This window comes from Molothrus ater, chromosome 1 (genome assembly GCF_012460135.2).
Source record: "Molothrus ater isolate BHLD 08-10-18 breed brown headed cowbird chromosome 1, BPBGC_Mater_1.1, whole genome shotgun sequence".
In the NCBI taxonomy this organism is placed as follows: domain Eukaryota; kingdom Metazoa; phylum Chordata; class Aves; order Passeriformes; family Icteridae; genus Molothrus; species Molothrus ater.
In genome coordinates, this window is record NC_050478.2 from 37,358,496 (window position 1) to 37,372,279 (window position 13,784).

The 13,784-nt window shown below is 35.8% G+C and overlaps 1 protein-coding gene across 1 annotated transcript in view; it reads left to right on the forward strand.

The window, feature by feature from the left end:
• The window catches only part of KCNH8 (potassium voltage-gated channel subfamily H member 8), a 176,956-nt gene that overhangs the window by 151,903 nt on the left and 11,269 nt on the right, over positions 1–13,784 (forward strand). The window contains exons 12-15 of the mRNA XM_036379185.2: positions 5,171–5,209; positions 6,887–7,242; positions 11,218–11,342; positions 12,382–12,458. Of these exons, the coding sequence (XP_036235078.1) occupies positions 5,171–5,209; positions 6,887–7,242; positions 11,218–11,342; positions 12,382–12,458 (597 nt within the window). The remainder of the gene's footprint in view (positions 1–5,170; positions 5,210–6,886; positions 7,243–11,217; positions 11,343–12,381; positions 12,459–13,784) is intronic.

Below are 13,784 nucleotides of genomic sequence, written 5' to 3' on the forward strand. Positions count from 1 at the left end.
CTGTGAGTGCTAACAAAACACCTGGCCAACTTTGGGAATATGTACAAATAGGCAATTGGCAGTAATAAATTTAACTGGAGAATATTCTGAAATATCCACTTCATTGTCCCCCTCTACTCTTTTCAAGACACTCTCTGAAGTTAGATATACAAACTTACAAAAATACTAGTATGAAGTTTTATTTAAAGATAAAGCTAACAATAAAACACAACTCCTTCACTGCATCTACAGCCTTGAATTGAGGAGTCTAACAGAATACCAGTCCAGGGCCAATCATGCAAATATTGATGAGCCTGTTTAAACTTTGGAGCTGCTTGAAGTTAAGCATACAAGTTTTATTGCTTTGGAAGGTGTTAGCCTTTATTTTAGTTTCTATTATGTAAGTCTTTACTTGACTGTAATCAAACTGTAGGAGTATTAACAAGCTTTCTCAACCATATCTTTTTTCTGCAGTAATCTGAAGGCTTTTCCAAAAATACAACCTGCCAGACAGTACAGTCAGTGCCAGGTCTATTGTCTGTTTTAACAATTCCTTCTTTTGTTTTCTTTTCATCTTATTGATAGACTGTTCTTTTTTCTTTTTTTTTCTTTTTTTTTTTTTTAATTCTTACTGCTACAGAGCTACAGATTTACTGTGAAAGATGCATTTTCAGAGCAGCTGAGACCCTAATTTGTTCTCCTGCTTTGGGGTGCAGAAAGGGGATGTAAGCATATAGAGGTAAAAAATTATACCATCCACATTTCCCATTTATTTATTCTACATGTGGCACAAGTGGCAGAAATATTAGTTTTTGCTTTCTGTATAATCTTTCTAACAAGAAATGCAATACGTCCTGTATTGCTAATGAAATAATTAAAGTATAATTTAAAGAAAAATAATGAATGCAGTGACGTTAACATGCAGGTTTTAAAGAAATATAGGAAAAGTAAACTTTAACAACAAATATAAAAGCTCATGTGAGAATTTTGTAACCAAGAAACTATTCAATTGCAAAAAAAAACAAAAACCATCCAAACTATCCAGAGCCAGCCACAAGCAGTCAGTTACAGAACATTTGTACCAATTTCACAAGTTAATTACAAAGAAACAAAACACTCAGGACAGCAACTTAACAGGAGATTGCAGAGCTCATGGCAACTCACAATTACTGTCTCCCTAGGACAAAACACCTGTGACAGATCTGTGTTCAACTTTTGCTGCCAATTCAATGTAGTCTGCATTGGAAGAAGCATCAGAGAATGCTGAAAACACCTGCTTCCACAAAATACTCTTTCTTTATCTGTCCATTAAGTGAGGAAGAGAGATAAGAATAACCCTGAGAAAATACAGAAACAAGTCAATGAATAATAGAAAGTCTTAAAAAGGAAAAAAAAAAACCCAAGAAAAAACACAAAGGGGGTGGGGATGGCAAATTGCTCAGTATAAAACAATTATCTAACAAGCTCTTTGTGAGTGATTGAGTCTTTTGTGATTTAGAGGACTTGTGATATTTCATTAAAAATTTCCTAATTACAGAAAACTGAGGCCAGAGCACATGTGAGGCATTAAGATTTGCAGCAGTACAATAATCTCCTGTTATGTACTTGTATATTTTCCATTACCATACAGTAAATATTCAAAGAATAGAACATCTGGTGTGCATTCTTGGGGTTTTTGCCCACCCTGCCAGTGCTACTAAATGGGCTTTTCCCATTTCTAGATGCTGACTAAGAATATTAATACTCCCGTTTGATTTCAAATCCTTTCCTGAAAATGTATTTTATCCTTTTGAGTCCTCAATATAAAGAATTATTCATGTGTTTTAGTACCAAAGATTACAAGAAAATAAGTGAAATTATGTTTGTATTTTTATTCCTGCTTCTTGTGAAGGCAACAAGAATCAGACAAGCAAACACTGGTAACATTCTATTGAGCCCCAGCATGCAAACTTACTGACTGGACATATAATGCATTAGCCTCCAATTTAGCTGTGTCTCTGTATTTTTCTCTGTCGGGTTTTATCATTGGAATTCATCTTGAATCGTTGTACAGCTAATTACCTGAGCTGGTGCCGGTTCCTGGTAGCGATTCTTTATGAATGACTACTGCCTCTTGATACTGAAAAAATGTTCAGACCACTGTCTTCCAACAGCAAACCACTAGTGTTTTCAGATGGAGAAATATTCTTTTTGTGCTTCTAATAAAGCAAGTTAAGGATTACTGAATTTTTAAATTCTGTGTATTAAGATATTAAATAATTGGAAGATTCTAGATTTGTGATTCCATACATGAAAGAATTTTATATGAGTCTGCTTTTGGTGCATGATCTATTATAGTTTTGGCTTGTAAAATTAAATTTTGTAGCTGGTTTCACAGGACATAAAGAGAAACCACGGCTGAAATCATACTTTACTTAGGCTCTTTGACTGTATTTCACATTACTCATGCAAACATCAATCTTTCTGGTTTTCTCTCAATGCATAGTAAGTTAAATATCTGTGTTTTTTCTTTCAGCAGCCCTTATCCTTTAAGAGTTGTACTTCATTTAAAAGGCAGGCATATGAGGTATTTGGCACACTCTTGGCATAAGGAAAAAATAGAGCATTTTATAGAAGACTTCACTAGTGTGTTGCCCTAAATAAAAGGTTTTAGTGTCCTAGAAACTAGGGCACCACCTCCTAATTATTTACTCTGATACTACATTTTTACAAAGATAAAGCTGTGTGCATAATGAGGACTTCTAATTTACTGCACTTTGACTGGCTTTGTCCAAGTTCTTTTTCATCTTTTCTCTTTGAGACTGGAGGGAGAGACAGAGAGGAGGTGCTGGAACAAGTTTAGAAGCAAAATCCTTGAGAATTCTCTCTGGGCACAGATTAGTTTCTTTGCCAGCTTTCAGCTACTAAGCCATAAAGCCCAGGCCCCTCTTGTGTGTGCAGGACAGGGAATGAGTACGGTTGCTGTGCATTTATACAGAAGCAATTACAAGGCTCTTTACTGTGGATTTTGTGCTATAGGAAAGATAGCTTATAGGTCCATAGTTTATTGTTCCATAGTTTCAGTCTGAAAATATTGATATTTTAAAATGAATAGTCCCCAGTGGATTAAAGGAGGTTGTTTGGGGGAGCAGGAGAAGTCTGATAAGCAGCTTCTCACATCATGGGCTCCATGTTTGTACTTACTCTTCTTTTCTGCTACACGGCCTCCTGAGAACACTCCCTCCTCTCCTTGCAAAAAGCAACCTGCCTTCAAAAATTCCTTTACCCTTCTCTTGGGAAGGTCACAAGGCAACCAAGTGCTGCCACTAACCCCATTTGCTGTGCAGCCAGCTTCCCCCTGCTGCAGTGACCAAGGCAGGGTGACGCAGAGCAGAGAGGGATGGATGGGTGGCTGTGGCTCCTGTGCTGAGCAGCAGCAGGGAGGTCCAGAAGCAAGGGCACAATGCTAGCAACCGGTCATGCAGCTTAAAACCCACATAATGATTTCTTTGTCTGTGTTTTCAAGATGTACAGTCAGGATTAACAAGTATTTAGGAGGGAAAAACAGCAACATTAAAACAAAAAGTGAGAGAAATCTTCACCCACTTTACAAATTACAAGTGACAATTCACTTCTAAAACCTTCAGCAGGAAAATGCGTACTTTCTGAGATGTTTTTTGTGAAGCTGCTAATATTTTGGATTTGCCTGGAATTTTAATTAAGGCTGCTATTTAACATTCCTGCTGTGCCTAGAAGCCAAGCAAACTGATGTCCCAAAATTCTGGGCACAACTTTAAACTAATATTTTAAACATATGTGCAAAGAAGGCCAGTAGTACTTCCTAATTCTGACATTAATATTTTAGCACATTTCTAGTTTCCTCTCATCCTGAATCTTGAAGATACTGATTTTTCAGTTGGCATAGATTAAAATGCCACTTATGAGACTTCAGTATCTGACATCTCATTCTCTGCTAATATCACCTAGTACTCTATCTAACTCAGTAAGAACACAGCAGTTATTTTGTTTACATAGCCTCATTATTGCAGTTGTTCTATTAGGCAGTTATTAGTATTTCTACATTTAATGATACACCTGCTACTTGCTTGGCTGTTGTGGAGTAGGATTTCTGCTTACAAAAACTTAGAATATTCTGTATTTGTATATTATACCACTACTAGTACCCTCAGTACAAAACAGTTTTTAGGTTAACCTGAAAGACTTGGAACAAAATAAAAAATTATAAAACTACACACAATTATTATTTTCAAATCTGTGCCTAAATTTGAAAATTTAGGTGTTCTGAAGACACTTGTCAAACAGAGACATTCAAATGACTTTCAGAAATGCCTAACTTCTACCTTTGTTTGGAGAAAAATAAATTGACTGATGGGTTACAGCACTTTTTGCCTTGATATGTGGGTTTAGGAAAGCTGAAAAAAATCTCTCAAAATTTTACCTGGCAGACTGAAATATTCATATAAATACAGTATATAGGCAGCCAGAGACTTGCCCACAGTCAAGATGTGGCCATTCAAACAAACAGCAGAATTTTCACAACAGATATTATTCAGCAGTTCCAGTGGATTTTATTAGAAGTAGTTACTCTTGAAGTTGCATCATTTTTGCTTTTTCCTTTTGTTTTGTTTTACTTTCTGTGTAATTCAAGACAGGAAAATATAGGGCCTTGAATAGGTTAGACCACTCTCCCTCAAGGCTACCTTACTCCTACTTGCTTCAGTACCTCCACTGCTTTTGAAAATTCCTCAAAGATGCTGGAGATACTTAGTTCATCTTCACATACAGACTAGGCTGGCACAGGAGCTAAAGTTAAGCATGGCCAAAGTAGAGCACTTGCTCCTGCACTTCCACCAAACCAGCACTGAAATCTACCAGCCATGCTTTCATACATCTAGATTTAATTGCAGGTTTGGAGTCTTGATCTACTTTTTATTAAAGTAAAATAATTTATTTTTCATTAACTTGCTTTTTATTTAAGATGAAACAACTTTTTTTTACTCTCACAGCACCTGTTTGCAAGGATTATCCTTAGTTCAGTGTTATGTCACCATTTAATTTAATACACCATTTTATTTAATATCATGAGTGTCTTTTCTTGTACATAAATGTTCTGGTTTAGATGTTTGTATCCCGTTGGAATCCAAACTGTACAGATGTACATACTTCCTACCTTTTGGTTTGTTTTTTGCAGGTAATATCAAAATTATCCAACAAGCCTACACTATCCCAGGTATGTTGATCACATTTTAATTATGCCAAGCTTCACTTTGAACGTGCACATAATTATAACCAGAACAAACTCCTTCCTTTCCTTCTTGAAAACAGACTTCAATTTTTTCAGAATGAGAATTTAAATAGCATCCTGCAGATAGTTCTGCCCATTTTATGAGTAACAGCTTATGATCTTTTCTCCCAGGTACTAAATTTGAATATCCTCTTATAGCAACTACATTCTAGATACATGGCTACCCAAGCCAAAGTTTTGAATATGGGTAACACTCGTTCTCTGTAGAGTATAGGCAGTATCAGTGCCAGGTCCTGTACAATTTAATCATCATGACAGCCTTTGAATGACTACTACAGTTGACAACAAGGCTTTTCTATTTTTTAAAGACATGCCTTCTGTCAAAACTTGGAATTCTTACCTCTTCATATATACCTCAAATTAAGACACTACTAAATCTGTAAACACACACCAAGAGAAAAGCATACATTCAACCAAAGTGTGTTGTAACAGAATTAAACCTATGCTGCAGAACATTTGGACAGATGCTAAGAGGGGCTTAGAATATTTGGATAAATTCCCCAAATCTGTATTTTCACCCAGCCTGTATTCTCACTTGGCCTGAATGTGGGATTTCTGACTATGCAGGGTCATCTGAGGTTTTCTATATAAAGCTAGCAGTGCCTTAATCAAGCTTGATTAAGAGGACTAGCCTGTAAAAAAAAAAAAAAATTAAAAACAACAACTCCCTTTGAAACCATGAAGTTGCATTTGATTTGTTAATTTGACCTAGAACCTGAGTCTGCCTTAGGCCATTCATCTACTAACAATACAGAAAATTGTACCATGGGAATAAATGGAACAATTTCTGAGTTAAGGTCTGATCTTGTCTATGTTGGCACGTGTCGGCACTCATGATCAGCATACTTTGTTACTCCAAAAAAACCGGTGATCTCCTACATTCTGCTGTAATCAGTATATAAATTATAGAGCACAGGTCTATGTTGGCTCTAAATTTCCATGATTCCAACATCAAGCATCTAAATTGCATTTTTTTTCAAAACCAGACATATCTCTGCTTTCTGATGACTCAGCTCTGAAGCTGAAACCATCACACTACTGGTGCATTAACAGGAGTTGGAGTGAACTGAAAAGTCTGTCTACCATCCCAGCAATTACTTCAGTTACAAAAATTTAGAAGGACACAGAGACCACTGGGCTTCAGCTAACTGATGTAAATGCCATTTATACATTATAAAAGGTTCCATGTGAAAAAGTGGTATTATTTGAATAACCAGCCTCATATCTCTTCTGTGGACCACCAAGATTCTGGTAGCATAACATTCAAGAAATAATGCCTCAGCTAAACAAAACTAATCTTCTCAAGTGTACATATGGCAAATGGCTTGTAAGAACTAGTTGTGTACTCTTTCTTGGTAAGAAAACATATTGCAGTGGGTTTGCTGACCGCGTCAGGAGTGACCTTTTTTAATTTGTATTTTTCTTATATTTGCACATACAGCCATAGCTGAAGGTATGGATAAGTTCCAAAAGAGCTCTCTTTAATGAGAAAAGAAAGCTGTGTTAGGTCTGGGTTTGTTCCAGAATGAACAGCAGAAAAAATGGGTTTCTGCAATATCAGGCTCTGAATTTTACACTACTACGTATTATTTGTTATTTTAGACAGAGCTCAAGGGAAATGGAAATATAAAGAAGAGACTCCCTTCAATTGTGGAAGATGAAGATGAGGAAGAGGAGGGAGAAGAAGAAAGCAGCACCCTTTCACCAATTGATACACGAAGCACAAATAGCTCTCAGCAGAAGAAGAGTGCAAGCAGCAAAAGCCACCTAGGGAGAAACTTGAAGCAGCTGGCCTCAGGAACTGTACCCTTCCATTCCCCCATCCGTGCTTGCAGTTCAAACCCCTCACGAGCCAAACATGAAACAGAGATCCATTACTACTCCAAAAGGAAGGACAAAAACCTTAAATTGTACCTGTCAGCACTGACTGCCAGCGGCCCACCAGATCTGAGCCCAAGGTAATAGTTATGAATGATCATTTGCCTATCTATCGTCTGACTCCTATTAAAAATACCACGATTTTGTCACTATAAGAGTCATTCTTTAATAGTTTATACTTCTGTTCAATCCCACATTATTGTAGGAACCATTGCACACTATGCAGAATGTTATGGCTTTAGAAGTTTATTGCAAACTAAAGTATTTTTACCCACAAAAAGGGCACTAAAAAAGGCAAGCAACTGCAAAAATGTCTATTTAAATAGTCTGGCCTTATGTGGTATCATTTTGTCTATAATATTCATTTCCCCAATAACACTATGAAACATTCTGAGTCCATCAGAAGTAGAAAAATTTAGAAAGCAAATGAATGAAATTATAGCATAGCCAAGAAAATACAAAAAAGCTACTGGAGTACAGAACTATAATGGAAAACAATTGCTAAGCAATTTTTGAAAATATTTAGAGGGTTTTTTTCATTGGAGACAGGAAATCTGATAATGGAAGTCATACAGACTTTAAATACAGAGTTTAGCAAATCTGTTTTGCTGTGTCTTTTAACACAAAGAAGCATTGTATGACAGTTTATTGAGGTATTACTAGTGTAAAATTTAAAACATTTCCATTTTTTAATTTGTACGTTACTTACAAGTGATTTATGTAACCTGCTGCTAAATTGCTGCAGTGCAATCCTAGTTTTAATACCAGTTCTTTAGGGAAATGACAAGCATACATACAAGGAGATGCAGTAGTTCATCTTCCAGTTCAAGCTTTGTCTCCTATAAATTGAAGTGGTTTACATGTTCAAGCACTTCCTGTATTCATTAGAGGCAGAGTGGAAGTTTCAGGAACTTGCCATTGCAAATGTGAAATACCCACAGCTTGAAAAATATCTGTTTAACTCTGTCAAAGCACAAGTCCCTAGACATGCAATTATAAAAATGACATGGAAGATTACATAGAACCCTTTCCCCCTCATCATATATTTTAATAGTACAGACAAGTTTCAACTAGTACCCGGATACAAAGCAATTAATTTTTTCATAAAATCATAGAAATCACAGAATCATTTAGGTTGGAAAATACCTCCAAGATCGGGTCCAACCTTTGACAGAACACCGCTATGCCAACAAAACCATAGCACTATGTGATATTTTCTCATTTGTTTTTCTAGATCTCATAGGATTTTGGTTCAGTCAGCTATAAGTAAAGGTCATTATCATTCACAAAATAAGTGGTAATTCAGGGAGAAACTACTTTTTATATTTTCTGCTGAAATATAGTCTTGCTCATTATTGCTCTGAACTTATGCAGCCAGACGTTGGCACCTAAGGCTGCAAAAGGAAATATGAAAATGTATGTTTGAATATATTATTTCCTGTTTCCATTCATAATTTTATAATTGTAGGCTAATCCTGTTATTAGGCTGGAAAACTGGACCAAGATATATGTTTTTCGATCTTTTTTTTTCCAGACAAAACACTTTCATGTTATGTCCTAGAAGGAGTTTATATTATTAGAATATTTAAACTGACAAGTTAATACCACTTTAAAAAATAGTCTTAAGTGTTTCCTTGTAAGCATTAAGGAGAAAATAAGACCCTAATTAAAATTGATAAGACCTTATTTAAAATTGTCATTTACATTTGGTAAATGTTGGCCAAGGAAGGCAAGGGAAAGACAAGACTCTGATTGAAATATCCAGTCAGTGCTGCTCTGAGGTGTATAACCACAGTTTCTTAAGAAACTTCTGCTGTGGATATTTCCTAAGGAAACTAATTAGAATTCTTTACAGGTGCTTCAGGTTCTGTCTTTGTACCCCACAGTGAAAGCAATAAAGCCCAGAGACTGGGTCAAGTTTTTAAAGAGCTCTTGGTGCAAGGAAGAGAAGCTAGATTCGCAGTTTCTAGAATAGAGCCCTGGTCTTCCCAATTGCTTTTTGGGTTCTGCCTATGAAGTGGAAAAGCACCAAAAGGAAGAAAATGTAAGTGATAATAAAGGCAGCCCTAGGAGGAGGTTTTATGTAATTGAATCTCCTTAGACCCGCACAGAGGAGTGCACACTAGCCCTAAGCAACTGGATAGAAGAGGTCACATGTTAATCTTTTCTGACTTTTTTTTTGGCTTCTAAGAGTGGAGTTTTCTGTCTTCAAGAGAGAATTCAGGGCTGTACAATAGCTGATTCAGAGAGGGGTGAGGCTTACCAATTACCTTTGTCCCCTCATGTTTTCAATTTACTAGGTTATGCAGTTCCCCAGGCCAGATCTTTGTATATGAATAAGCATATTGCACATTATATATTTTCCACATAGAAGCCTGGCACTCCTAACAAGGTATTTGTGCTAATATAATTTCCTTTTAGTCTGAATCTTAAAACACTATAAAGAATGTAGCATCTATAAATTCCAGGTCACATCTGAGTAAGCTTTCTACTGTGTGCTTTAAAGGCAGTTAAAATGTTAACATTTTATATAATTAGAAACCTCTACAAAAGTGATACTGGTGTTTAAAATTTGCCTTTTGAAGCAGTGAGGCCAAATGACATTAAAAAGGTTATATAGCAAATTTCAAACAAAGTAATCATTCTGGTTTTCAGCTGCAGATAGCAGTATAGGCCAGGGCTGCTCAAGCACCACATTTGAGTCTCCTCTTCTACCAGAGGTTGATTAAGATTAGAGTCAAGTCTAGTAACATCCAACTGGCATCATGAACACAGACATGACATGGAGATCTAAACCCACAGGAAGAGCCAAAAAAGATAAGCACACATGGTATTCATACAGAGGTCTGAGTTACATGGGTCTTTCAAGCCCGATACATCACAGATATCTCTGTGTTGTTTGCTCTTTTTCTCCAAGCATTTCCAGTCAAGAAGCTTTCCTGAAAATATCTTTATTAGATGAAAAGTATAAAAAAAATCTTTATTAGATGAAAAGTGTCCATCATCACAAATTTATCCCAAATGACTGAGAGGCTAAGAGTTTTCTATCTCAGCCCTTCCAGATTAGTATTACATCATCTGTCTGCTGTAAGACAGAATATGAAGCTTGTTCCTGGACAAAACAAGAAATTGATGCTTCATATCAGTCAACAACTGGCAGTTGTATGATTCTCTTTTATTGACTTTAATATAGTTCTCTTTATAGCACAATTTATTTTAGCTGACAGCAGAAAATAGTCATAATTATACATATTTTTAATACTGTGTATTAATTCCTCCAATACCTGTTTTCTATTCTTTGAATGCAGAAATCGATTATTGTATAAAATACTGCTCCTATTTTATTTTCCTTTGCCTTTCTTGACACTACAAATTAGAGATAACTGCTATGCATGGGTAGAAATAACTGGCAAAAATACCTTTTCTAACAGTCAGATCTAATACCATTATTAATGTAACTGGTACACTGGAGGCTGGTCTGAGCATCTTCCTGTATGAAATTTGCAAACAAGATTTCCCTGTCTGAACTAGCTCATTTTAAAGAAATTTAGAATAACTATTTGCATGGAAATGATACTTATGACTGAAGTTTACAGAGATGTTTTCATAAATATATTACATTCAGGCTTAGGCTCTGCCTAAGTAAATCTAAGACCCTGACTATGGGCAAGGAGATTTTAGCTTCACAAGAGCATAGTGAAGCCTCTTTAGGTTGTGCAGAAGAATTGCAACAGATTACTGTAGATATGAAAAGCAAAATATTGTCCATGTAGTTTTGGATTGGACCCAGAATATACTGTGAAAGTAAATTCATTAAAATTTTGAAACCTCAGTTAATTACACTTGGCCTCACATTGCTTCCATTATCAGTAATTTTCATTTTTAGTAACTCACAAGAAGTTATGCCAATATAATAGGTTGTGCTTTTCTCTAAACTTTATGTTGTGAAAAAATTACCATTGTTTAAAAATGTGCCCTTTAGGAGTAATTTTTACAACCATATTATGGACATGATGTTTATGAAACTGCTCCATTACTCCAATTTTTCTCAACAGAATTGTTGATGGGATTGAGGATGGAAACCATAATGAAGAAAGTCAAACCTTTGACTTCAGCTCTGATCAGCTCAGGCTGGTCAGAAATCAGGATCAGGAATCCAGGTTATCTCCTACAACTGGAGGTGAGCATTGCCTGGGAAAATCACTTTTTAGGAAAAACAATTTTCATAACTGCTTTTTGTTCCCCTTTATTTCTTTCATCCTCACTAGTGGCATAAATTGATTAAACACATATTTGTACTCTCAGTACCATTTCAGTGCCACCATTGTAAAAAAATACAATTTGTTGTTTTTCTGCTAACAGAGAGTCATGATAAAACAGTTTGTGGAAGGAACTGGTTTTTCATGCATTATGCTTTACCAGAATTGTACAATCTGCCTCATGCTCTGAAACCTTTGGTCATGGAAGGTGCTAAACACAAGGACAAAATTGAACATAAAAACATTCTAATACCAAATTGAAAAAAAATACAAGCCATAAATAAGAAGAAAACAAAACAAAAACCACCAAAACAACCAAACAAAAACTTACCCAATTAATTAATAGCCATATGTAAACCTGGCTCTTAACATTTTTTAAAAAACTTAGAGAAGTGGAAGGGTATGGAACCAAATAGATTTTTAAAAGAGTGAAAACCTTTACTTACAAGGAGTTTCAGGCCTACACCCTGAAAAGGTTGGTGAAATAGCACCACAAAGCAATGCAACTTGTCAAGATAGGGGGGAAAAAGATTTAAAAAAAGAGACAGAGGGACTGTTTCCAACACTCTTTTAGAAGTAAACAGCTCCCATATAGCTAAGTACCTTTATCATGGGGGCAACTAGGACATATCTTGTTTCTCTTAAAGCCAAGCAGGAAAATAATAATTGAAGTTTAGTCATATTTATGATTTTTAAAAAGTGTTGAGCTGAGTGTCACATGGATGGACCAGGGTTGTCATCTTCATTTTTTCAGGTCCAGAGTGAAGAGAGCACTATGGACTTTATTAATTGCACTTCTCTCAAGCATTATAAAATTAACATTAAACATATGGTTTAATTTTCATTCTAGCCAACTGTAAAACAGGTTTAAATTTAAAGGATTGGTGTAGTGCAAGAACAATATGATCATTTCTAAGTGATTATACTCTTGTCATTTACATGAATTTGAATTCTTTTCAGAGGCTGAAATTGGTGCTGCTGTGCTCGTTATCAAAGCAGAAGAGACCAAACAGCAGATCAGCAGGCTTAATAATGAGGTAACAAGATTTTGTGGGGGTTGAAGGATATTAAAAATGATTCAAGGAATGCTGGAGAAAACTCAGGAATATGATAAATGTGTTATAAATGAGTTTAGAAAACTGGATGGGGTTCCTACATGTAGGGAAGTTTAGGGCTTTTAACTTATTCTCAGAATAATTTTCTACATGAAACCTACATAAAAGTTTGTGTCACATGCTAGGGCTAAAACCCGAATGAGGTTACTGTATCTGGCTTTCTTAGGATTTAGTCTCTTCTGGGTAAGCCCCTATTTGTCTCATTCCTCTCATTATTTCCCCAAGTTCTTTCTCCCATATTTTCTTGTCATGACGTGTGTTGTGCTTTTACAGAATTTCTTTGAAAGACATGCGCAAATCCATTCACATTCAAATTTACATAAAATGATTCAAATCACTTTACCTGTGTTGTTCTTAGGATGAAAGAGAATTCCATCCCTTCCTGCTCAAGCAATACAACCTGAGGAATGCAGGGCCAATAGTGTTCAGTGACACTTTCTATTCCTCCCTTTTAATAACTTCAAGCCTGTAATCAACTATCAATCCAACCCTAAGGAGATGTTCTGTAGCTAAATTGTTTCATTTACACAGCCCTGGCAGTACTTTAGCTAACAATATTAAAGCATCAGACTAACTTCACAGTGGTACTGCAAGACTAAAATCTGCTCCCATACTACTATGTCTTTCAATGTGAAAAGATTGGAGACAGTTCCTTATACTTCCACATGAGGAAACATTTAAATAAGTCCCACTACACAGTTTCACTTCTTCCCTGCGCTCTTTAGTTACCAGAAATGTCCAGGCTTTTTTTTTTCTTCTTTATTGTGTATATTTTATCTAGCTATTATTTCCCACTTACAAAGTATTGAGCTTATAAACCTCCTTCATCCTGAGTCAGCTTAAGTTGATTAGATAACTTAAATATCCTGAGCTAAGACCGCATGCATGGTTAGTTAGTTACTATGGATGCATCATCTCATTTGTATGTCAAACAGTGGAGTTCAGAAAAAAGTCTCATTCCCCATTGACTATGGGTTTTAAAAAACTAAGGGTTTTTATAGGATTTGGTCAAAGAACTAAAAAAAAAAAAACCTTTGAGATGTTCATTGGCACCACCATCATGATAGAAAATTATATTTCCTATGTAATGCTTTTGAAACACACAAGTCATTTTGATTCATCCCTTTTGAGGACAGTCATTTTTAAAATAGGAGGATGTATTATATGGCTATCCACAAGAGGCAGTTGGAAAATATATCACGGTGACAGATGTTCCAAGGCAAGCATTTTGTGGATTAAACAAACATT